At 34.4% G+C, this 26,269-nt stretch overlaps 1 protein-coding gene across 2 annotated transcripts in view; it reads right to left on the bottom strand.

The window, feature by feature from the left end:
- The window catches only part of EDEM3 (ER degradation enhancing alpha-mannosidase like protein 3), a 55,983-nt gene extending 30,015 nt beyond the window's left edge, over positions 1 to 25,968 (bottom strand). For both annotated transcript variants that reach the window (XM_051998785.1, XM_051998786.1), the window contains exons 1-6: positions 25,555 to 25,968; positions 20,316 to 20,361; positions 11,731 to 11,831; positions 10,233 to 10,272; positions 5,843 to 5,955; positions 4,512 to 4,665 (exon numbers count right to left, since the gene is read on the bottom strand). In XM_051998785.1, coding sequence (XP_051854745.1) covers positions 4,512 to 4,665; positions 5,843 to 5,955; positions 10,233 to 10,272; positions 11,731 to 11,831; positions 20,316 to 20,361; positions 25,555 to 25,727 — 627 coding nt within the window. In that variant the 5' untranslated portion in view covers positions 25,728 to 25,968. The remainder of the gene's footprint in view (positions 1 to 4,511; positions 4,666 to 5,842; positions 5,956 to 10,232; positions 10,273 to 11,730; positions 11,832 to 20,315; positions 20,362 to 25,554) is intronic.
- Positions 25,969 to 26,269: the final 301 nt, after the last annotated feature.

Below are 26,269 nucleotides of genomic sequence, written 5' to 3'. Positions count from 1 at the left end.
ATCCTTTTGTTCTTGTCAAGAATAGAAATATGAGGGCTGATTGCCCAACTTGACTAAAAGGTTCAAACTAGAGGCATAAGATCTCAAGAAGAGGCAAATTAGAACTTGGCTCCTCTTGGCTTCAAGACTAAGAATCACAACGGAATTAAAAGGAAATACACTTCTTTGTGGATATAAAAGTTTAAATATAATCTGAATTTAAAAAACAAGCTCTATTTAGATGTGTTCCAATGCTTCATAACTAAACTTCTGAAAAGCCCATATTTCATAAAGGAAAAAAAGCACCTATACTATTTGTGGCCATGAAATAACTGGGAGGGCCCAGTCACAAAATCCATGCATACCACCACTCATGAGCTGATCACTATGTGCTCCCACCTCCCAGTAAAATGGTGAGACCAACCTCTACCATGCAAAGAACATTCCCATATTACAATTTATTATGAATAAAAAACATTATCTGCAAATAATGTCAAACGAAATTTCCAAATGAGACTGATTAGACAACATTCCATGTAGCAAAAGTTGTATTCAAAGCATATTGGAGTTCTTTTTCTCCTTTTTTTTCCCTCAGCTTCTTTTTTGAAAATGATTGCTTTCTGCATGACATACCGGAGGCCACTTAAGTCCAGAAAACATAACAACTTTCTTTACTTTCCTATTAATGTTGATGGGTTTCTTCTGTTCTCAAATCTTTGCCTGCTTCTCATAAACTGGCAAAAGCTAAGAGATGCTAGACTCCTTAAAATTCAGCAGCTTGTAGCTCCATTTGTAACAAAAACTAAAAACATTTAAAAGTAGATTTAATTAGTAAAGTTATCAATACTGTTGGAATAAATTACACTTAAATAAGTGATATAGCAACCCCACCACGACTACACCACCACCCCAGCCCCTTCCCTTGGATCTCAAAGATGAAATTGTTCCTCCTCCTTGCTAAGCCCTCCACACAAGTCTTTGGGACTATTCCTTCCATGTAACAAGTGCCTTGCTCCACTGAGCATCCCATCCCTTAGATCATCTTCAATTCCTTCTTTGCTACTGGCTCCTCCCCCACTTTCTACATTGAAATCTCCCAACACTAAAAATAAACAAAAGAAAACTACTTTCCTTTGCTCCTGCAACCCACGCTTCAAGCTATCATTCTCTCTTTACTGTCAAGCTTCTAGAAAATAGTTAATGTCTCCACTCCCTCACAATCCATTCTTTCGCTATCTATTCCCTCTTTGACCTCCACAAAGTGGATTCCATCCCTACTACCTTGCATAAGGCCACGGCTCTTTCTCCAAGGTCTGCAATGATCTCCTACTTAATAAATCTAACATTCTTAGTTCTTCCTTTCCCTTGACTTTTCTACAGAATTTGTTGACTATAAAATACTGTTGACCAGGTTCCCTCTTTTCCTTGATTACTCTTCACTCCTGGCACTCCTCTTCTTCCTCTTGATTCTTAAGAATAAGCATTTTCCTCTCAACACCCAAGAAAACTCTGTCCTGAGCTTTCCTCTTCTCTTTATTCTTTTTTCCTGGGTAGTCTAAAGAAGCATCATGGACTTGACTATTATCTCTATACAGATCATTTTCAAGTATTTCCTTTCTTGACCTCATTTCCAATTGTATGCTAGTCATTTTCCTCCATAGTGACTCACAAGAAGCTCAAATTCAACAAGTTAATTCTTCTCTCTCTAGAATCTGTTCCTTCTCCTAGCTTCCTCATTTCTGTTGATGGTACCACCATTCTCCCAGCCAACTCTAATGTTGGAGCTCTTAACTCTTTATAATGTCATGGACGCCTTTGGCAATCTGGTGAAACCAATGAACCACTTTTCAGAATGTTTGCTGCCTACATTGATAATTGGATAAAATGCTAAATTCCAGCAAGAAGCTAGTAAAAGTGAAGATGTAATTGTTTTCTCATCCAAATCCATGTACCTACAGAAATGTCAGGCTAAGAACCCGCTGTTGGGAGTCATTCTTGACCATTTTCTCTACAGATATTCAACCAACTGCCAAAGCCTGTTAATTTTAGCTCAAAATCTGTCTTCTCCTTTTCACTTATAGTGTTACTTATCTTCATTTATGCCTATAGTGAAAAGCCTAGACTAGTACAATAGTTTCCTAATTGTTTTTTTTGCCTCCAAGTTTCTCCCCTCTTCTACCCATCCTTCACACCACTGCCAAGGTAATCTTAATACAATGGTCAAATCAGATCAGTTTCCTATTTTAAAAAACTCTCCCTCCAACAATCCCCCCTCACTTAATAAGGTATATATTCCTTCCTCTGGTATTTAAGGTCTCCAACAATGTGTCTCTACACTCTACCAGCAAAGTGGACAAATATTATTTTCTGATCTCATTTCTTCCTCTCTTCCTTCTGAGTTTTATGTTGTAAAAATTCAATAAGGATGAGTCTCCACTCCTACCATGTCTACCAGAGGACAAGGTTCCACACAGGTGCTACCACCTCCTTAGTTAAGTATTCTCTAATTTCCCTCAGGAATGTATGTAAGTGATCTCTACCAATTACATCTCTCAGATCACTCTGACCACACCTACAAATTTAATCATTTCATTTTTATTTTTCAATAAATTCCTTGAGAAAAAAGTCATTTTTCACCCTTTTATCCCTAGTGCCTATCACAATGCCCTGCAAACAGCTGACACTTATTGATACTTATGAAATTAACAAAATTAATTAAATTTAATTTTTAAAGAAATATTGAATATTTCAATTCTTCATCAATTTTTTATTTCAAAAAAGTCCCCCATTCTCCCCATTCCTACCCACACACAATTTCAAAATTCTTCAATTTCCCATTTCCAATTATAGAAAACTTCAAAGAAGACAATTTGATCTGGTCTCTGAAAGAGAACTTGGATAGATGGAGAGAAGCAGTATGAAAAGTGTAACCAAGGGCACAATGATGGGTAAGCAAAAGACATTTGGCAAGTAACAAATAAACCAGCAAGGTTGGAACAGAAGGACTGTGACAGAAAGAAACAGGGAGTAGAACTGTAGACAAAAAACCACTGAAGATTTTTTTTTTTTAAACAAAGAAGCAACATGATGAATTAAATCTGGCATTGCTGTTATTTAGAATGAATCCAAAGGAATAATCAAGAATACAGTCATAGCTGAGACATTAAGTAATAACCTCCTAATTTAGCTGTGAACACTGGGAAGAGAATAATGATTGGCATTTTATATGGCATTTTTAAAGATTAAAGTAATTTCTATACATTATTTTATTTAAGCCATAAAACAACCCAGTAAGGTTAGGTAGGCAGATATTATGATTCCTCATTTTATAGATTAGGAAATTTGGTACTTTTAAGAAATTAAGTAACTTGTCCATAGTCACTTAGTTTCTTGTAACTTAAGAATCAGAGGCAGGATTTGAACTTGAGTAATCCTTACTAAAAGTCCAGCACTCTACCCACTACCTCAAAGAGGTAGATATCGGTAAATATCTGAGAGCCCCTAGAGAGACAGACATATAAGGTTTGATTGATTAAATATGGGGAAGAGAGAGGGAAAGGAAAGGAAAGGAAAGAATAGAGTAAAAATGGCATCCAAATTATAAGTCTAATTGTTGAAAAGGATGGTGGTCCCATTAACTTATGAGGTGAGAAAGCACCTCTCCAATGTTCTTTCCCTTCTGCATCAAGCAACAAAACCTTCAGATCCTGTTGTCAAAAAATATTTCTCTCTTAAATGTCAAAATTCTGAAATTAGTGGTCCATACTACTACAAGCCTCTACCCTTCATCACTCTTTATTACCCACTTTCCCAAGTCCCCTCCTCCATATTTGTGTAGCCTGAAGAGCCTTCCTCAAGGATCAGTAAAATGATGGTATAATAAACATACCCAAAGGCCCCCTCCTATTTTCTCTTTAGCATCTGATACTTCTAACTACCCTCCCATCCAGGAATCTTCTATTTCCTTGAGTTCTTTTATGTTTCACTATTCTGGTTCTTTTCCTTTTTCACTTCTCTGGCACATCTTCCAATGCCTCCAAAATAAAAATTACCTGTTTCAATGTTTTGCTACTCCGTATTCTCTTCCTTCAAAAGCACCATACAGATTTGACTTCCAACTATTACCTCAATGCCAGTTTATAACATATTTCATCCTTAGACCTTCTTTCTATATTATCTTTCCTAGAAACTTTATCCATTCTAATGACTTTGACTATCACCTCTAAGCTAATGGTTCCCAAAACTATATCTCCAACTCTTGACTTCTTTTCTGGGCTCTCGTGTGACATTCCCAGTAACTGCCTGTTGGAGAATATTCTGTATGTTATATGATTTCACATGAAAGATTTAGATTAAATTATAACCACTTACATGTAAATTAAATGAAAAAATGTCATTATAACTTATAGTATCAACATTCACTCTAAATACTGTTTCTACATGAATTGAGAAAGATACAATCAAAAAACATTCCCCATATAAGGTAGCAAAAGAAGTATGTAATGACTACTTTGCTCTTCAAAATGACTTACTCTTGGATAAGGAAGGCCACTTGTGGTATTGAAAGCAGGTAAAAGCTTATAACCCAATTGCTTAGCCATTTGGAGAAGTTCATTATTGTACCACTGCATGTGTTCGCCTTTCTCCTTCAGCATGATAGCCACTGAGTGTCCACCTAAGAGACCCCTAAAATTACATATAAGAAACATCCACATTTTATAAATTGCTTTAATCATAAAATCAATGAATGTCTCTATAAAGTTTGGAGTATTACAAAAGTTAACAAGAATAACCAGTTATAGAACAGGAAAAGAAAGAATGAATCGTTCAGTTGTTTAACTCACTCTGATCACTTAATCACTGTATGGCAAATCACGATGTGTCACATTTTATAAGTCAGACCTGATAAGATCCATTTGTGAAGAGTTTTAAAATTCTTAATCAAATACTAAGATATAAAAACTAAGTAGTTTTTAATTTTGTTACTGTTTATATTCTTATCAATCCTAGAGTAAATCATAACAACAGTAAATTAAGAATTTGCCGTAAAATATAAATGGACTAATGAGCCACAGGAGTTTCTGTAACTACACTGAAAACCTTCATTAAAGGATAACTAGATTTTAGGTCAGATTCACTCTATATCTCTGGCAAAAGGATATAGATTAGATTACAATAACAATCATAATCACAAAATAATTAGAAGCAGACAGTGTTTTCTAGTTATTTCCTAATCTCTTCAAGGAAAACATGTTTTAAATATACAATGAGCACTTAAATCTGTTTATAACTGAGATACATACTCTAAATTTTTTTATAAGTAGATTATTCTACAAAGAGTTGCTTATGGTTGGAAATCAATATAACTTTAAGAATAAACTGAGTTATCTTATTTTTTAAAACTATAAAATGAATTTGTGGCACTTAAAAGAGCAAATATTATTTTCCCACTAAATCACAGCTTAGCCACAAAACTAATGATAGATGATTCATATTCATATTGTAGTGCTTAATACTGGAATATGGTGTTCCTGATAGCAATTTATGATAGTGGTTTAAATGAGTGAAACGTGACTCAAAAGAATAATGCTCAACTTCCTGTCCACCCAAAAAGGATATGAAAATTTTTTTTCTTGTAAAATATGGTTATAATCACAAATCAAAGTCTTTTTGCTCTTTGTGAATGCTCCAATTTGAAATGTGAATGAAGCCTTTATAACTCAGAATTTTTTAAAAAGCCCTATCATTTTAACCTAATCAAGTGCCTTATTTTCTAACCATAAAAAATTGTTAACTATTAATTTCATGTCCTAAGTTTTTGTGATACAAGTTCACAGCTTTAACTTATAATAAATACACTTACCCAAGGACTCTGATGTTAGTTTCAAAAACTGATACAACTATATCATTATCCAAATTAACATCTCTTACAACTTTTCTCACAGCTTCTTCAAATTCTTTAGTTTTATTTAATACCTAGGAAAATAAAAACTTTTTCAACAAATTGCAGATTAAAGCATTCCAAATAAGTTACTAAAATAGGAATCTTTAAAAAGCCAACAATTTAAAAACCTGTAGGCATCTGTGTGTAGTGCACCATACCAGACATGAACATATGCTAACATGCTTAGATTCTTTATAAGAACATGACATGATTGAGGTTAAAGGGGGATAGCATCTGACCAAGCAAAAAACAAAACCTACTGATATGTTATGATTTCCTTAAACTTGGGTTTTCCAGGAACACTGAAAATATCAGTAGAACTTAAAATATACAATTAAAAACTTGCCACTGAGTGATGGATTTTCAATACTCCACCCCCAATTTTTTAACAATGTTTGTTCAACATATGCCTTATAAAAAATAAGTCATTCTCTCACCATCAGCAGAGAGGACCTTTTTCACAAGAAGGTCATCAGCAATCTGCATGAGGAAACATTTCTGGATCCTAAATCCTACAGTTTTTGCTTTCATCACTCCTTGGTAAGAATAATTGTGTAAAAAAGGTTAAGGAATACTGGCTGGAATGAGTATTTTCTTGGTTCCTCAGTATAGGCTTTGGTAGGGCTTTCTAACATTATATAAGCAGCCTACTTTTTTCTGCTCTACTTGTCTTCACATTTAAATCTTTGGTCCTAATTTTCTTTTAAAGTATCTTTTTCATTATTTTAGTTTTAGTTTTCTTGCGCAAATCCTAATGCTAGGAATAGCAAGTCAATTTCATATAGCAGGAAAAAATACTGGTCTTTAGAGCACATGGATCCATTATCTAAACACTTACTGGCTACATAATTTTGAACAAGTCATTGTCTGCCCTTAACCTTGAGCCTCAGTTTCCTTATCTATACTTTTACAGCTTATTTCATAGAACCTTTGTGAGGAAAAGCACTTTGAAATATTACAAAAATGTGAGGGGTGATTAGTGTTACTCTGATGCATCATTACATAAACTGATGTCTGAGTTTCAAAAGGTTATGCTAGAAAAGCACATTTCTACATATAGGCAGCACATCCTATAAATTAAAAAGGGCCCAGGCCCAGCTGGAAGTCTGTCATATAAGGGCCTGATCACTGAGACTGATGAGTTAGTCACTAAATGACACCCCCCACCCCCCAGCTCTTAGTAAAACACCTGAAGAAAATCTACTAATAAATTAACAGGCTGCAATTTATACTGATGGATAAAGTACACACACCAATAGCTTTGTAAATCCTTGAAGTGTTTTAATTCAGACATTTTAAAATTTTAATTTTCCTAGAAAAAACTAGTAAAGAGAGTGACATCTTACTCAATTAATATTAAAAGCAAAGTAAATCTGGAGGAGGAAGGGGGGAAGAGGGAGGAATGAGCCAAGCAAAGAAACCCAAATTAATCATATTTTGAGACTTGTTAATATATTTGATGACTGTCGGTCTCAAGCACAAAATGCTTTGAGATTTTGATCGATTAAAGACATATATTGAACTAAACTTTAATTTTGACTTTTTTATTAAGAAGCTTTGATGTTCTATTTTAGCCCTTTTTAGAACACTGGTTTTCCCAAAGCTATCTCCTCAGATTCTATCTCCTCTAGCCCATGTTATTTTATTTTCAGTTATCCTCCTATGATGTTTTCAATAAAAGCAAACACTAGACAGGGAAAAAAGTGTCCTCATTATTTCTTAATGCTAATTTCATAGTAACCTTAAGCATAGAGTCTAAGTTAAAAATTCTACTAGCACAGAATCATTCAGTTAAAACTGCATCAGTTTTAGTGCTACTTAATAAACTACTAGACCTACTTAACAAACAGTGAAATGACCAAAGTAAAAGCTTTCAGGTTGTGTATAGCTTCAAAGTTGATAAATTCTATCCAGATAATCATTTTCCAATATTTAATATATTTTTTAAAAAGTCACAAATTAAAGTCAAGGTAAACTAGAATTGTTAGTGCTTACATTCTGTCAAAATGTTATAAAACCAAATATTTCTTTAAAAATTAAACTGCTTTCCTGAAAATTAAACAACCAACACCACATGGTTAAAAGAGAGGCTTTCAATAGATTTTAGAGTCTTCATTTTACAACTATTTAAAAAAAAAGAACACAAACATGGAGTTAGGACATTTAACAACTACAAAGTGGTCTACATTTTGTCTCAGGATAAAAATAACAGAAGATTCAAACCCTACTTTTTAAATGAATTTTTTTATAACAATTTGAAAAACGTTATGTTGCTTGCTATCTTAGACTTTCCCCCTGACACTGCTTGAAGATGGGTGCCTATATATCCCTGATTCTCTAAAGGTCACCAAAGTTTAAAATTTAATAAAACTCTAGCGATTATTTAGTCAAAACCCCTTTTTACAGATGAGGAAGCTGAATTCCAATGGCAACATGACATTGTATGATGTCCACGAGTAATTATTTGTTATTATTCAGGAATGCTTCCTACCACTGAGAATTAAGAAATCTGATTAACCAGTTTCTGGAGAGGCTCAACAATTTTTTGAGGAAACTATTTAGAAGGGGGGAGGGCGGGTGGTGGAGTTAGAATGAGATTTTTGAACAGAGCGTACATGATACTTCAAGCTAGTATTTCTGAAAACTCATTAGGATATGGCGAGGATATGATTAGAGGGCATGTAAAACAGGGAAATATAGTAGAGATGAGATTTTCACCAATAATCAGAGAAAAGATATACATGAGACTTACTATCTTAACTCCCCTCTGTTGCTAATCCTACTCATCACAGTCTTATCAATTTTTATCCTACCAAAGGAGAATCTGTTCCGTTCCACCCACAGTGACAATTCATATCTTTTGAGATATTCTTTGCAAAATTTATTCTCCTCTACAAAAGAAGTATCCTCAAAGACTACTGAAACTAGGAAGAAGGATTACCACTCCTGTTTACATATTTTATAAAACTATTCAAATTGAGCATCTAAAGACCTAATTAGATTAGAATTAGGCTCAGGAGAAAAAAGTGGAGATGTAATAAGTTAAAGAAACCCCAAAGCAATAATTTCAACAATCATCCCAGAATTTTTTTTTTAGTCACTATATGGAACATTATCTCAAAAGAAAAAAAAATCTCATCAAATCTAAAACGATGAAACCTGAAATTTAACAATGCAGGTCTTAAATTTTTCCCATTTTTATACAGGGCACGAACTAAGAAGAGCAATCTAAATATTAATGTTAACATTTGATAATTTCAGCATGTGAAATTTAATCTTACTCCTCCAGTTTCAAATCCTTCTCCACCAAAACTTAAAAACAATTTTTATATCAGACTTTCTTCTAGGGTGGGAAAATAAACTTAGAAAATCTGTTCAGGGAGAAAAATAATGAATTTGGGAAAACTTATTTTTAAAAATGTTTTAAGGAAAAAAGTATTATTACTTGAGCTCTCTCAGAGATGGAAAAGGAGAATTTAACGTTATTCCACGAGATACAGAATTGAAAAATTCTGTCATTTTCTCTATCTTAAAAAACTAAAAACTCTTACTTATGTATCTAACTGCTAATAAACAAACACCAAACACCAAAAGGTGAGAATCTGGCGAACATTAGTCTTGAACCCAGGTCTTTTTAACTCCATGTTTCCTCTCTGACACACACTGATTCATATGACACAAGAAAAGTCATTTAGTTTTTCATCAACCCAGGCATCTCTAAGACTACAAAATGAGTAAACAGAGTTTCTTCACAGGAAAGTTCCCTATAGCAATGAAATAATAGGACTGGCCCAAAAGATAAAAAAGATTTAACTTTGAAGAAGTCTGATTTAGTGGGGAGAAGGGAGAACAGCATAAATATATTACTTTAAAAAGATTGATAATTTTATCATTTTTCATTATCACCAGGAAGAGTGACTTCTGGATAGAAACAACTAAAGCAGGGGCTAAAATTATTTTCTTACATGACGAGCAAAAAAATCTGTGTTTCCTGACAATGTAACACCATATGTTTAAATTAAATCATACACAAAAGTAGCTGAATATCTCTTCAATATTCTGAATAACTTCAAGGGACATTAGAGATTGATGGATATCTTATCCAATTATGGGGATACTAAAATAAAAGATTTACTTAGAAACAAAGATCCAAGAGACTAAGTATGGAAATTCAAGTTCAGTCCTCAGTGCTACTCTCTGCTAATTACTTTATCATCTCTATCTTTATAATACTTTAATGCACATATATATATATATGTATATATGAAATTTATAGAATGAAAAAAAATCCAGGAAGGATCAAACCTACCACAAGAGTGTCCAAAGTATCAATCAGTGTCAGGGAAAATCTAAGAAACAAGTATAACCAGATATAGAAAATTAGAATCCTGAATGTCTTATCCATATACAGTAGACTCTTTGTTATCTGGCATTTTATATACCAGCACTCTCTCATAACCAGTACTTTTGTAGTCACCTTTTATATAATGATAACTGATGTTAATAAAGATAAGCCCAAAATCAATGTAAGACCATAAAATGCTTTGAGAAAGATTAAATTGCCAGTGAAATTAAAGTGTAAAATTACCCAGACATATTCTAATTCTACGAATATTCATCATCTGTGAGGGTAGGTATAAAATATTTACCAGAATATTTGATTAATTAGAACAGCCCATTTGTGACCCAATCAAATAGAAGTTTATTATACCTCATTTTAACTAGTATTTTGAGAATTTGGATTCCTATCATTTAATCAACTGCATTGACCTATTACAAATAGAAAATTTTTTTCTTGAGTATTTTGTCCTCAATCATTGTAGATCAATCCAATTCCTGATTCTTGCTCCTAGTAAGAAGGAACAAAACAAACCAAAAGAAACAAAACACAAATACAAAATATCTGTCTAATTAATTAAAAAAAAAACACAATGAACTCAAAGTATGACAACATTTGAGAAGCAAATGCAAAAGTTTCTGTTATTCACCTATCAAAAGTAAGTCTTGGGTTGTATTTTTAAATATTAGTATACCTATTTCTAAAAACTCTGGCTTTACATACACAGTATGCTTATTCATCCTAAAAAACTTCAGCACTAATTTTATTCTCTCCAGTTTGTTTCTTTCCATTGGGAAAGATAATTTAAAGTGGAAACCAAGTGCACTTATTACAGTGTGCATGCATCTTTCAAGGGCTTATTTGCTAGAGAACCCACAAAAAGATAAGGAGAACTATCTTTCATTTTACTTGTGGAAAGCAAATAACTTAAATATAACAGTATTAATAATGCTTTATAATAACAATTTTAGTTTATGATAGGTTAATAATGCAACAATTTGATTTATTAAAGATCATTTAGTAAAATGCTCATGCTGTTTTCTATCCAATATAACAACTAACATTTTGACTTTGAATCTGGTTCAAATCCATCCCATGGTTACATAGGTACTGTTTTTAAAGGCTGCTATTCAAACTATACATTAGCTAAGTAATCTAATTAATAGTTATATAAAATAAAAACATAACTGAAGCTTTACCGTTTTCCCAAAAACATGGCAAGAAATGAAAAATATTATATTCATAAAATCATTTAAGGATATTTTAAGCATATCTTGCATCACCTAAGAACAATGATCTGTTATCGTCACACCAATCACAAGATTTAATATTTCAAAATACATCATTCATGGACTTCTATTTAAATTTAGTAAGATGTCAAAAGTTGACCTGAAAAATCAAACATTTTGCAAAGTTCCTAAAAGTGATCTAAGCTTTGGGTACAAATAAAACTTATACAAATACTCACTTTCCTAATGCATCATCAACATCACCCCGACTTGGCTCCTGACCTCTAACACGACCCCGGCAAGTTAAGGGCATGAGTTCATCAGCTGGGTAAGCATGTTCCTGTAAGAAAAGTCAACTGAATTATTTAGAAAACTAAAACAGAGAACACACCATGTCACTAGTGCAACCTATCCAATGTTTAAATACATTTAATCTGGAAACAATCAAAGCTATTATTTCTTTCTTTCTTTTTTTTTTAAAGGTACTATTTCTATAAAATAAGGAATTTGAACTGGCATATTAGATATCAAATATAGCCACATACCCCCTCTATCATCTACTCTGTTCGTGCCCAAACTTACAACACCATATCCATACCAGACTACCAGAAAAATGTCCCCAGTTCCTAAGTGAACTTCATTTGCTCAACTTAACTCTTGCTCTGAACCAAATTATCTTAATCAGAGAGTAAATTCAACTACATAAATTCTAAACCAGTGTAAGTAAATTCAACTACCCAATGTTTATGTTTCCTAAGACCATCAGACCATATCATGCTTAAGATGCTACTTAGTTATTAACCTAATTTTGGCATTCTTTCTAACCCCTTACTTCCCTATCCCTCAAAAGTCTACAATTTGTCCTGAGTTCAGGAATCAATCTGATTTGATAATACTATTACCACTGCTCTAAGGAACATCAATGGACTTTTCTATGATCATCTCACTTGGGTACTCCCTTCATTACTCCCAGAAATATATTAGTTTCCTCATTAGCATGCAAACTCCCAGATTTTTTTTCATTTCTTTATGCCTATTCCTAGCATTTAGCATATAAAAAATGCCTTTATTCATTGAAATACTTTGTTTCCCCCCAAAACAAGTCTCAAGTGTTAGTTTTCAAGGAAGGAAAAAAATATTTCCATAGCAGCTTCTCCACATGACCTATTTTATTTTTTGGTCTCTTTCCCTGTTATATGATGATGACCAGAAAATTAGACACCCCCACAAAAGAGCCAGGAAGACATGGCAATCTATGTTGATCCCTGGCTTGCTTTTTTAGCTCTTGATTTAAAGGACAGCACACAATTCCTCATACAGAACCTTACTACAAGGAAAAAAAATCAATACTGGACAATACAAATATGAGATGATAATTTTATTTTTTGCAGACACTGATAAATATGTTAGAATTCTACAAAACATTAAGATAATAACATGGCTCACATTTTATACTCTTGCCAACATTTTTCACTTCAGACAAGCAATTTTTCAAAACTATTAAAGATACAACTTCTTCCCTCATATAAAGATGAAGAAACTAAGGCTCTGTAAGTTCCCAGGATCACACAAGCTGGTAGCTTTGGAAGTGATCTGTGCAAAATTAGCCATATTGCAAGTGGGAGAGTTGGACTCCATCCAGCATTCTTTACATTGCACCCTACAATAACTTGTCCTAGGATAGACATTAAATGGCCAGCCTAAAGAATGGAATTCTCTGAAATAAAATATTATTGTTCTATAAGAAATGATGAAATATAAATGATTTCAGAAAAGATTTACATGAACTGATGCTGAATGAAGTGAGAAGAACCAAGAGAACATTATACACAGTAAGAATAAGATTATGTGATAATCAACTATGAAAGACTTGGTTCTTCTCAACAATAAGATGATTCAAGGTAACTCCAACCCAGGACAGAGCTTAGGAACATAGGGAATGGAAAAAAAGATAATAGTAAAAGAACCTAAGAATTTACAATAAGACAATCAAGAAGACAACCAAGTTGCTTTATAAGGAAACTATCCAAAAGGAGATCTACAGTGTTGAAAGCTACATAAAGGATGAGCTCATGAGGACTAGCACAAAGCCACTAGATTTAAAAATTGAGTTCCTTGGTAACCTTTGAGTGAAGATCACTAGAACAGCAGGTAGAAATTCAGATAGAAATCAGCTGAGGAGTTAATAGTTGTCACATCTATTCAAATTCACACTATTCATTGTTATAATTATGTAGTAATATATAACTGGCTCCAGCCCAAAAGAATATGTGAATAATAAAATTCCTAATTTGTACCAATCCAAAACTAGATGTAGAGGCAGCAAACGTAAACTACTCTTTCTAGGAATTTAGTAATTAAAGAGATGAAATACAGCTAAAACAGCTAGAAGAAATGGTAGGAAAAATGAATTTACTTTTAAGGATAAGAGATCTGAGTAAAATGGTCAATGGAACAAGCACCTTTTAGACAACAGCAAAGTAAGATCAAAGACATGAGCAGAAGGGAAAGGCAAGAAAAGTCTCATTATTCTCTGAGATTAGAGGAAAGTAAGAAAGAACAGGTAAAGACAGATACAAAAGAGGAGAGCTACAAGAACTCACAAATGGTTGTCCCCAAATCCTCTATAAAATAGGAGTTAAAATCATATGCTGATAGAGGATGGAGAAGGGACAAAGTTAGGGTATTGAAAACTAGAAAATGAAGACACATTAAAGGACCATAGCATAGTCATTTAAGGTTAAGAGAATATCATATAACCAATCATAGATAGTAGGAACCCATAGATAACATGAATTTATGATGTACTCTATAAAGAACTTCATGACTTCTTCCAACAGTGTCCAACAACATGAGCAGAAGAGAAAGGACCCATCACTTAATTAGTTGCTAAATTTAAGGCTAAGAAAGTAAAGCCACAACAAGAAAGCTGGGGTAGGAGAAAATCAAGGGCTTTAGAGATCTAAAGGCATAAAGTCAGAGAGAAAATAAAAAACAGGTTTAAGAGAAGGGCAGTAGGGAAGACAGAAAGACAGGAGTTGTGATCAAAGAGAATTTCAGAATTCATTAGCTTGGAAGTGAAACAGTCTAGATTTTGGTTTGATCTAAGGTCAAGATTTTAAAGTGTTCTAAAATAAATGTCACTTAAAAAAACAAAACAAACAAAATCTACCAAGGACATGAGTGGAGGCTGGCACAGAGAAGACACAAGGTGTGCTAGACGCTGAACTCACCAGCTAGTAAGATCAGCAGATGACAACAAGAAGGATCTAGACAGGGTGATATAAACAGATGAAGTTAACTTGAAAAGTGGAGTAGTTCCTGGATACAGAGGGCAGCAGGAGGTCTGGAAACAGCAGGTTAGTGATATTAGCACTTCCCCCTAACACAAATGTTGAGAGGTGTGACAGAAGGAACAGCCAGCACAGACTAGGATGCTAAGGACTGAGCTGTTTTTTAGGGAATGATGTTCTTAACTAACAGAATGAAGATTCCTGAGCTATAAGAAACAATCTTATCAAGCCATGTAATCATATGCCTGTTTCACATAGGGAAAAATATAACACATTTGATAAAGATTTTTACCCCAATATATGTTTTTAAAATGCCATTGTATAAAAGGAAAACTAAAAGAAAAACACTCCTTTCCTCCAAGTACCTTATAATTTGTTAGTTTTACTACGTAATGCAGCTGCTAAATTGTAAATGTGTAACTATGACAATACTGCTCAGTCAACAAACATTTATCAAGTATCCCTAATATGAAACCCTATCTAGACAGGTACTAGGGAGCCACAAAGTTTAGAGTAAGAGGGTTCCCTGCACTCATCAACGTGCATGTCTTTTACCTGTTACTTCCCAGAACCTATTAAAGACAAACTATACCTTTTCCACAGTGATCATCATTTTTCATTCCCTTAATTTCTCAAATTTTAACCATTATATATAAACATTCAAAAAGCAAAGACTACAAAGAAATCAACTTTTTCCAAGTTACTACTGCACTTTGAGAGCTGCATAAAACTTTCACAAAAATGAAAATTCAAATCCATAATCCAATTCCAAAACATTTACTAAGCAACACTAGATGCTGACATACTGTTAAACAAAGGGATACAAAGGAAAAAAAAAAGTTCCTGTTTCCAAGTGGCTAATATTCTATAGGAAGAGAGAAGGGATACCAAATATAACACACAGAAAAGCAAATTTGAAAGAAAAAGAATGGACAAAAGGGATAACATTGTTTAATAAGAAGATGTACTCAGGAAATCCAAGAATTTAAGAGATTAAGCCTTAGAAAACAGCAGAATCCCTGCAATGGGAAGTTAAAAAAGAAATACAGGAAAAAGATCAAAAACCAGGCACTGAGATATTATACTGTAGCTATGAGGGATGGCAAGTACCTGAAGTTTTGCTGTAATTGCAAAGCAATTAACAAATTCATAATTTGCTTTAACAATTTCATACTCACAGAATTTCAAAATGGAATGGAAGCCCCAAAGGCAAGCAATCAACCCATAAGTGGATTAGAATCAAATCCTTTTTACAACATATCAAATAGTTATCCAAACAGCTACCTAAAGATTTTCAGCAAAAGGGAATTCATCCCATTCCAAGACAGCTGCCCATGTTAGATTTTTCCTCACATTGGGCCCCAAATCCCATCTTACTATACCTTTAAACTCTGTAAATTTTACTTGTAAATAATTCCTTACAATCCAATCTACTAACAAAAAAAAAAAAAAAGAAAGAAAGAAAGAAAGAAAAAAAAAAGGCATCAACGAAGTGCCAAAAAAGTAAATATCAAATGCAAATCTTAACATTACCCAGGTAAGAAAAAGCATAAATAATGTTAAACTATCACAAAATGAAATAACTAACTTCTGAATTTGCTGTTAAAAAAATATTCTTTTCCTCTTGTCATGATGAGGGATAAAAGTATTATCTTCTCATCAAGTTAACCATACAAAAAAGCTTGACTTGTTTTAATTCCACTGCATACGTGGCAAGTAAACATCCTTATTAGGTTGCTAAACATTCAGACTATTTGAAGTAATATACTTCCTCCTACCAAAGCATTCCTACATCTGGAGAAAGGAAAAGGTTACTTAATTTCATCATGATGCAATGTGGATAAAATACATTACTTTTCAGTCAGAAATAAAACAGCTGATTGAAGAGTTCTGTATAAATTTGGATAGCACACACGCCTGATTGCAAGTAATAAATATAGTAGTCTCCACATTCATGTCTAAATCTACTGGGGGAAGGATTAAGGATGGGACAGAATAAGAAGGTAAATAGTTCTGCTCTGCACCACTGAAATCAGAGTACAACGAATAATCAGGTTCTTTTTAAAGCCTGCACCAAAAGCAAATGAAAGTCAAAGAATTTATTTTATAATAATGATAGTCAATTTTTAAAAGTTGTTATAAAAAATATAAAACCTATATAAATTTTAGTAACATATTTTAAATGTTTATACTCATGCAACATACAGTAGCTGTTCTTCCTCCCTGCTCACAAGAACTTCAGGCATTTTAACAGCAGAATTTAACTGGTGTTACGATAACTGTTCCTAAGGCATCTGGACTGGGGTGGGTTGTTGATAGTATGTTGGACCTGGAGGCAGGAAATGCCGAGTTCAAATTCGAATTCAAACATTTACTAACTGTGCGACCCAAAGCAAGTTACTTAATTCAGTTTCCTCATGTATAAAATGAGCTAGACAAGGAAATGGCAAACCACTCCTGTATCTTTGCCAAGAAAAGCCCAAATGGGACCACAGACAGTAGTACACAACTGAAAATGACATGAACATGAAAATGTTGAAAACAACAGCAACTAGCTGTCAACGTTGAAATATAGCTATTCCAAACGGTGATATTATATAACGCCTTCTAAAATCAAATGAGAGAATTCATTCAACAATACTAAGATACTTTTTGGCAACTTCTTGAAGCTACTGATTGAACTCCAATATTTATTTTTTCCTTTTTCACTACTAGGATTACTATAGTACTCTACTATTCATCATTCATATTCACACTATAAGTATGAGAATGCGCATGCACACACACATACACACACACACACACACACACACACACACACACACACACACACACGATGCTCTTCCTGCAGATGACAAGCATCATTCCTTTAAGAGTGATACAGCATATCACTGTATGTTTCAGGAGTGAAGAGAAGCATTTAAATTGAAGGACAATCAAGACCTTCAAATCCTTAAAATTAAATATTTTAGCCTGGCTTAATGGATAGGCTTACTCCAAATGTTTTTCAATATTTCAATAAATCTTAGTATCTCTGAAATTTGCAGACAGAGGGGGGAGGGGAGAGGAAAGGGGAAATATTTATTTTCACAATATAAAGTAGTTCCCTTCACTTCAGGCTTAATTTTCTAAATTAAAGGAATAATGACCAAGTTTTCATTAAAACGTTGCAAAATTTATCACAGGGGTGCTTTCTGCTAAACAGGTGCAAAAGATGAAAACTGAAACCTCAAAACCACAGTTTATAAAAACACATAACCACTCCAACAATCCTTATTGAAAAAGTAACTTGCATATTTATATAATGTATCAAGCTTCCATTCTGACAGCTTTATACTTACAAACCCAAGTAATCTTCTATCACAAGATATTATTTCTCCTGGCAAATATCTTTTAAATATATAACCATCCCCTCCAAAAAAACCTCCTATTTTATGTAAGGCAGAAATTTAATCTACAACAATAAATAAATGTACTAAAGTTTAACACTGTATACAATATGTTTCAAGCCTAATGAAAAAAAATTTTAATGGTTACAGTAGCCAAAAAGATAATCATGTCCTATGGCGGATAGAACTAAAATCTAGGAAAAGAAAGTCAATAACTACTATAAAACATTTTGTTTTGTTTTGTTTTTCACACTTACAAAGCAAATTATTTAAGTTTAAGAACTAATGAGGACCTACATATACCAAAATTTCCAAATTCCACTTTAATGTTCTAAGTCAGTTTATATGAAATACTTCCTTAAAATGATGCTGTTGGAGAACAATTATCACACATAATATAACCAGATTTTTACACTACATTGATGGAAAGAATTTCTGGGAACATGAATGAACTCCAGAGTCCTTCCAAACATATGTTAAAAAACTGTCAATTTTAATAGTTATACTAAGTTGAAATCTAGTGTAACAAATGAGAATCTTAAAATAGTACAAGAGAACACTATAATTTTAGGTGATTTGATGGTCAAGATTGATGTATTTTCTAATTATTAGCTGGCTATGGGGAGATCAACTAAATACAGTCATTTTATAAAATAAGCATAATTATTTTGATACTCAATGTCTTAATCATTGGAACTGTGAGTTTCTAAACTAATTAGGATAGGTTACATAAATGATCAAATTTCATTTATAAATCAACATTAAGGAAGGGAAATGAATGACCATACTAGCTTATTTAAATTGTAATTAGTTGCTTGGGTTTTATCAGTTTGTTGGTTGAAATGTTAAACTTCCTATTAGAGACTACTTAAACTGGCTGAGTGGAGCTGTGAAAAAAATAGGATAGCTAGAACATCATCTAGGAGTTAGAAAAAGCTTTAAGTATTATTCTAGTCCAATATCCTCATTTTATAGATAAGGAAACTGAGATCTGAAAAGGTTAATTTTTTCCAAGTTCACATATAGAGTCAGCAACAAAGATAGGCTTCAATCTTAAATCTGATTTAAATCTTATGCTATGTTCTTTGTCAGCCCAGGTAATCAGCCACAGATTGCCCACAATGAACAGAGGGAGAAATAAAAGATTGACAGGCTCAAAAAATTACTTGAAAGCTGTTAAAAGTATTTTAAAAAGTAAAAAAGTATTTAAAATATGCTTCTTCCTTGCCCAAATCAAACTGCTTATTATCAAAGAGCAAAAGATATTTACTGAACACTCAATCTGTACCATCAGAGTTTAGGACCTGGGAGAAAGATAGGTGAAAAATATCCAAATCCACTTTCACAAAACCTATATATATTAGCACATTCAAACAGATACACAATCCTATTTTTGGTTAATGTTTAGCTGACAAAGACCAAGCGAAACAAATTAAGAAGCTTTCAAGTCAAAATAAACCTAAACCAACTCTGTGATGGGTCAATATGGTATCACACCAAATTCTTTTCCCAAAAACACATGTATATATTTAGAGATAACTGTAAAAGCAAATTAAATCCTTCACAATGCAAAGGAAAACACATACTAAAAGTATTCTCAAGTATAAATCTGAAGATCATCTCTTCCCATTTATATTCATATTGACTTTTTTCAATCCCAAGATTTTTATATTAATTAATACAAATAGTTGCCACTGAAAAAGAATTATCACCTTCAATCATTAGTAACAAAACAAATACATTTATAAAAACAATAAAATGTCCAGGGTCTACTAATGATGGCAATTTAGACAGGGGCTGGTTTAACCACATTAAATGATCACATTAAGTTGGTTAATCTATGGAAAAGATGTGCAATTCTTTTTAAATGACTACATTTTAAACATTTTAGAAACATAATTTAGAAAAAGTCCAATATACATAATTAGCTATATTTTTACATGAATACATTGACTATTATTTTTTTCTATTCATAAAGATTCTCTAAACATCTTATTTCATTAGTCTGTTTTAAGTTACTCTGTGTATGTGAAAATAATAAAATTTCATTTAAGTGTTATATAATTCAGCTCTATCACTAACTTTGAACAGTTTTCCTTCCAAAAAGCTTACAAGATATATGAAAACAAATATTTCACTTACCATATAATTACCATAAGCATGATCAAACATTTCCAGCACTTGATTCCTATTTTTAAAAGTACAAAATGGAGAGGAATAGTGAGTAATCAGGTTAACATTCATTTTTTATTTAAAAAAATCTTTCAGAAAATTACCAGAAATTATACTGTTCCCCAATAAAACAAACAAAATATTTGTTTAATTTAGCTATAAGGAAAATAAACAAAGACAGGCAAAAATAAGGCAGGCAGTATTTTGATACAATCAAGTCTCCAATATATATTCCCCAAAACAATAAAGGTTCTCCTGAACTATTTCATAAAAATCACATAATTTTGTTACCCAAAGGAGAAAAAGCAATTATCTAGCCTAGTTTTTCTACATGTACCTACTGTGCCAAACTCTGGTGTTCCATACAATGTGGATATAGGATCTAGAAAAAAAGTTTTGATCTTATTGACATAAAATTATGCAACACATTTAAAATATATATATACTGGAGTTCAGCTTTTTTTTTTTTTTTAATTTCTCTGCTCTCACATTTATCCCAGCTATATTCCATTCTCCCAGACAACCATTTATGGGTTTTAACAAAATCTAAAAACCTAAAAATGTTCTACAGTTCAATTAATTTGGGAAATGCTATAGTCCAAGCCTTATTTTCTACAGAAAAGAAAACCAGAACCCAGAGGGAAGATTTGCTCAATGTCGCAGAAATTCCAGATATTCCCATTCTTAGTCCAATGTCTTCCTAATGAATCATGCCACCACTCAATTTTTTTTTTTAATTTTAGTACTTTAAGAAAAACTTAAAGGAATTATGTCACTTATCTGTTACAAGAAGAAAAAAATAACAGAAGAAAAAGTATCTTTTAGAATTATTTACCTTTTTAATTGAGGGACAGAGAAAAAAAATTGTACTTATAAAAATTCAGCTTCAATTTCAACTCTCTAATAAAAATATAAATAATTTTTTTAAAAATACAAGAGTATGTTACTATCAATACTCTAGCTTTTCTCCAAAATTAATGAAATTAAGGACTATATGTGTATATATATGTATATCTCATCATATTTTGAGTAATTCATTAAATGGTCTTCCTCTAAATAGCTGTTAATCAAATAAAATATATTATTTCCACCACTAAAATGAAATGCAAGTATTGAAGGGATCTGTGTTTTGTCTAAAAAATTAGTTAAGTCACAGACAGGATAAAGACTGCCAAAGTTTCTATATTTCATTTACCTCAATATTATGAGTACCAAGAAGGTACTGTCATTTATACCTGGTATAGGTGTAACATTTTATATCACTTCTTATCAAGGACATTCAATATATTTATAACAATCACATAAAATGATCACTTCCTCCCCTGTCAATCTCTTCTAAACCTTCACTAATCTAGCTTTTTAACTCCATCATTTGGATAAAATTGTCCTCTCCAATATTAATTAATCTTTTAATTGCCCAAATGGTTATTTCTCAAACATCCTTCCTGACACTTGTCACCTTCCCCTAGATTTTCTCTCTTTTCATGGCATAGTTCTCTTCATACCTATCCAACCACTTCTTGATCTCTCTTGAAATTTCTTCACCCATATACCAGTCACTAACTTTAAGTGTCTTACAAAGTTCTGTCCTAAGCCTTTTCTATCTACCTGGATTGCTGATCTCATCAGCAGCAATGAGTTCAACTATCAATCTTTATGAACTGCATAAATAGAAATTTCCAGATCTTTATATATCTAGCCTTGGTATCTCTTCTGAGCTTTAGGCCCACAGCACCAACTCACCCTTGAACTTCTCAAATGGGATGTTCTGAAAGCATCTCAAACTCAAATTTTCCAATACAGAAAACATTCTCTTTTCTCTAAATCCTTGCCTCTTCTCAAGTTCCCTACTACTGTTGAGGATACCACAACCCTATTTTCCTAGTCACCCAGGCTTACAACATCAATGTCATCCTCAACTTCTCACTCTCTCAACATCCCATCTGTTGTCAAATCTCATTGCTTATACCTTCATCATTTTTTCTATCTCTTCTAAATTCATACAACCACAAGGAACTCTCATTACTTCTTGCTTAGTCTATAGATAAGTCTATCCTCATTCCAATCCATGCCCTACTTAAAATGCCATGTTATTTTTTAATAACATGGCTAACAGGTGAACCCTCTCTCTCCTTCAAGAAACTTGAGTGATTTCCTATTATCTTCCAGAATCAAATATATACTTTATTTGCTATTTAAAGCCTTTATATATCTTGGCCCCTCACTCTCATGCACAAATTGTACAGTCCAGTAAATCCTAGCCTAATTATAATTCCTCAAACAAAATACGCTTTCCCTGTCACCAGCCATTTCTCAAGCCTGGAATGCTCTGCCCCTTAAGTTGGATCTTTTATGTTCCCTGGCTTCAATAATCTGCTCAAATCCTACCTTTTCCAAGAGGATATTGTTCCCAGTCCTCTCTAAAGTTAAATATCTTCCCTTTTAGAATTCCTTCTATTTACTCTCTAAGTTGTTTACATGATGTTCTCCCCCATTGAATGTAAGTATATTGGGAGCAGATTCTGTCTTTATTGCCTTCTTTGTAACCTCACCATTTAGCACAGTGCCAGAACATTAATAACTTATCCTTAGAAAACACTTCTAATTAAAGTACCCACCTTCAAAGGTATGGAAATAACTAATGGAAAGAGCCAGATAAATCTTTTTTTCTTTACATTGTACTGACATGAAATTAAGTGCTCCTTTCAGATGCTTAACCATTGGTAATGATAAGGTTGGCAAACCAAAAAACTCTGATTTAGAGATTAGGCTATAATAACCAATATAATCATTTTTTGATCTGTGAGATGAACAAATTAAATTTTGAGTTCACTAAAAGTTAAATAAAGCAAACAATTTTAATATTCACCAAGTATTTTCTGATATAAAAAAACTCACTGATATGTTGGGATCATTTATAAACTTTATTATATTTTGTTTAATAGAAATTAAGTGTTTTAAGAATCCTTTTTTATTCCCTTATACTATTGATTTAGAATCATTCTTTTTTACAAGAATTTTAGACAGGTAGTAGTGATTGATATCAGTGATATCACTGACACCAAGAAAGGAATATAAAAACTTCCTTTTCTCAACCCAATCAATGAAAAAAAATTGCTAAAAATCTGTCAGAAAAAAAACTTCCAATAGGTAGTATTTAATAAACTCAAGCTTCACCCAGAAAGCAAAAGCTCCATCTTTTAAAAAATAACATTGTATCACATTCTCCAAATAATTCAAGTTAAAGATCAATGCAATGGAAAGATAGTGACAATGAGTAAACCACAAAACATTATTAAGGAAGAAATATGCAGAAGGAACAATACAAAGGAATTTATCAGAAAATTCTGGGGAAAAGTGTGTCAGTCACACAGCAAGAATGAGGGAGGGATGTAAATGATACCAAATGGACAACTCCAAAACATCAAAAGTATAGATAAAATTCCCATCGGAGGATTTATACTACAATATGGCCAAGAGTCACACTGGATGAAGAGATGGTTTGGTTGCTACCTTGAGAGGGAGTGGGGAGTGCGAGGGGGGAGGGAGGGGCCCCGCAGGGGGATATAGGATCATATGATCCTAGATTTAGAGATTAAAGGTGTCTTAAAGGTCATCTAATACAATCCCCTCATTTTACAGATAAGGGTAAGAAAAGTGCCCAGGAGTTAAGTGACTTGCAAGATTACAAAGGCAGCAAGTGACAAAGGTAGAATTTGATAACAGGTTTTCTGACTCCAAAAACTGCTTTTTCCCACAATTCAATGCTAACTTTCAAGGTCATACAGCTAATCATTAGCAAAGACAGGGTTAGAACCCAGATGCCCTAATTTATAATCCAGTGCTCCCTCATCCAACTCCCATGCATTTAAATTTAAATCTCCTATGTTCTAAAAATCATTTTTATAAATAAAAGTTTCCCTGTTGGTAAATCACTTGCCAAATTCATTACAGAGATAGAACAGATTTACACTTCCATTAATGTCAAAAGATGACATTTACACAGGTGTTTCAAGGAGTCTACACATAAAAAGATGAATCACTGTATTTAACACCAACCTATGAATTGAAGTAACTTTTCGCAATAATATTCATGAGGATTCGTGTCTCCGTCATCTGGATGTAGGATGATCATTTTTTCTCTTAAAACACCATATAAACTAATTATGCACTATTACTGGCATTTAAAGAAATGAAATAAAGTGTGTCTCCAGGACTAGTTATGCAATCTTATATTTGTATGCTACATAAGATAAGGCAGGATGAATACAGCATAACAGTGAACTGATGTGACTTGGATTTCTTAAGGAATTACAAAACTTGAGATAAAACAACAAAAACGTTTAGTATTATATCACTGACAAGCCCTTCTGCTGAACGATCCTACACTTAAAGAACGTTATTTAAAACATCAGATCAAAGAAAAAGAAAAAGAAACCTTAGTAGAACGTTTCTGAAATGAAAGTCTTACTTTTCGTAAAGCGTAAAAGTGATCCAATAAGACTTGAGCTAACCTTTGATATATTTTGCCTCTTAAAGTGGGGGAGAAAGAATATCTATTCTGTAAAATTAAAGGAGTATCCAGGCTTCCAAACTGCCCATCAGCTACTCCCTGTACAGAGAGATCTCTTTAGTTCCTAGAACCCTCAAGGGAATATTTCTTTCAAAAGGATAATTGGGTGGGAAGGAGTCTGAGAAAGTGACAATCTATGAAGCCGCTTGTTGGGGAAGGGTTCATAACCAGACTTTTGAGAGTCCGTTTTCCGAAGTCGGGGCTATCCCCGGCAACCGGCTAGCCGAAGATCTCGGGCAGCGCTAACGTCGACAGCGCGATCTCCTAACAGGTGCGACCAGGATTGCCTGACCAGAGATGAGCAGCATTTCGCACCTTAAGAACTTGTTTCCCTTAGGCAGAAACACCCGGCTTCAGAAGGGACCCACGTACCCGCAGTCCTGGAGGTCCGGCCAGAGACCCCGCACTGCTCCACGTCCCCGAGGGAGCCCTCCCCTATCTCTTTCTTTCCTCCCCCCGGCCGCTTTCCGAGAGTGCCAGCGGCCACCTGATCCGTCACCTCCTCCCCCACCCGCACCGGCCAGAGGGCCCGGGCGACGCCCCGGGGCTGCTCGCAGCCGCGACCCCCGAGGAATCCCTGAGGCGTCCCAAAAGCTCCAGAGGACAGCGTCCCCGGCCCCCAGGGCGGAGCCTTACCCGAGCCTCTGCTTCTCCTCCTTACTCATGGGTGCGGCTCCGGCCGCCAGCACGGAGGCGGAGGAGACCAGGCACAGGGCGGCCGTAGCCACCAGGCTCCATCCCGCCCGCCAGGCGGCAGGGGACCCGCAGCCCGGACCGCCGCCTTCGCCGCCGCCGCCGGCTCCGCTCATGGCCCGGCCGGCCGGTCCCGCGCACGCGCAACAGCTACACCCGGCCGGAGGGACACATAGCCGGGCTGGGGGTTGGAGGTAGACCTGGGGGAGCCGGGCCTTGGGGTCGCCGGGAAGGGCGGATGCGGAGAGGATAAGCGTGCGCCGGACACCGAACTGTTTCCCAAAGCCAGCGGAGCCGGTCGCCCAGCGCCAGCGCCGCCGCCCTCCACTCTCAACAGCCCCAGGAACCCCTCCCCCAGCTTTCCGGTGGCGTAGTCTAGGAAACCGCCTTCCCCAACGCTACTTCCGGGTGGGGCCCAATGACGCTCAGGATAAGGGCCAATGGGGACCCGGAACGGACGGGGGCTGGAGGAGAGCCGGCTTCGCCAAGCGCTAGTGAAACGTGGACAAAAGGCGGGATCGGGGAGGGGCTTCCCTCTTCCAACCCGACTAAATCCGCAAACTAGGGGCCTGATTTCGCGAAAATATTTGCGTGAAAACCACAAGTCCCAAAATGCACTTCTTCCTTTTCCCTACCCTTTTCCTTCCTCGCACATTCG

Source organism: Antechinus flavipes, chromosome 4, assembly GCF_016432865.1.
Source record: "Antechinus flavipes isolate AdamAnt ecotype Samford, QLD, Australia chromosome 4, AdamAnt_v2, whole genome shotgun sequence".
NCBI lineage: Eukaryota > Metazoa > Chordata > Mammalia > Dasyuromorphia > Dasyuridae > Antechinus > Antechinus flavipes.
Note: the sequence above shows the minus strand (reverse complement) of the source record. Positions and strands in the feature narration are given on the sequence as shown.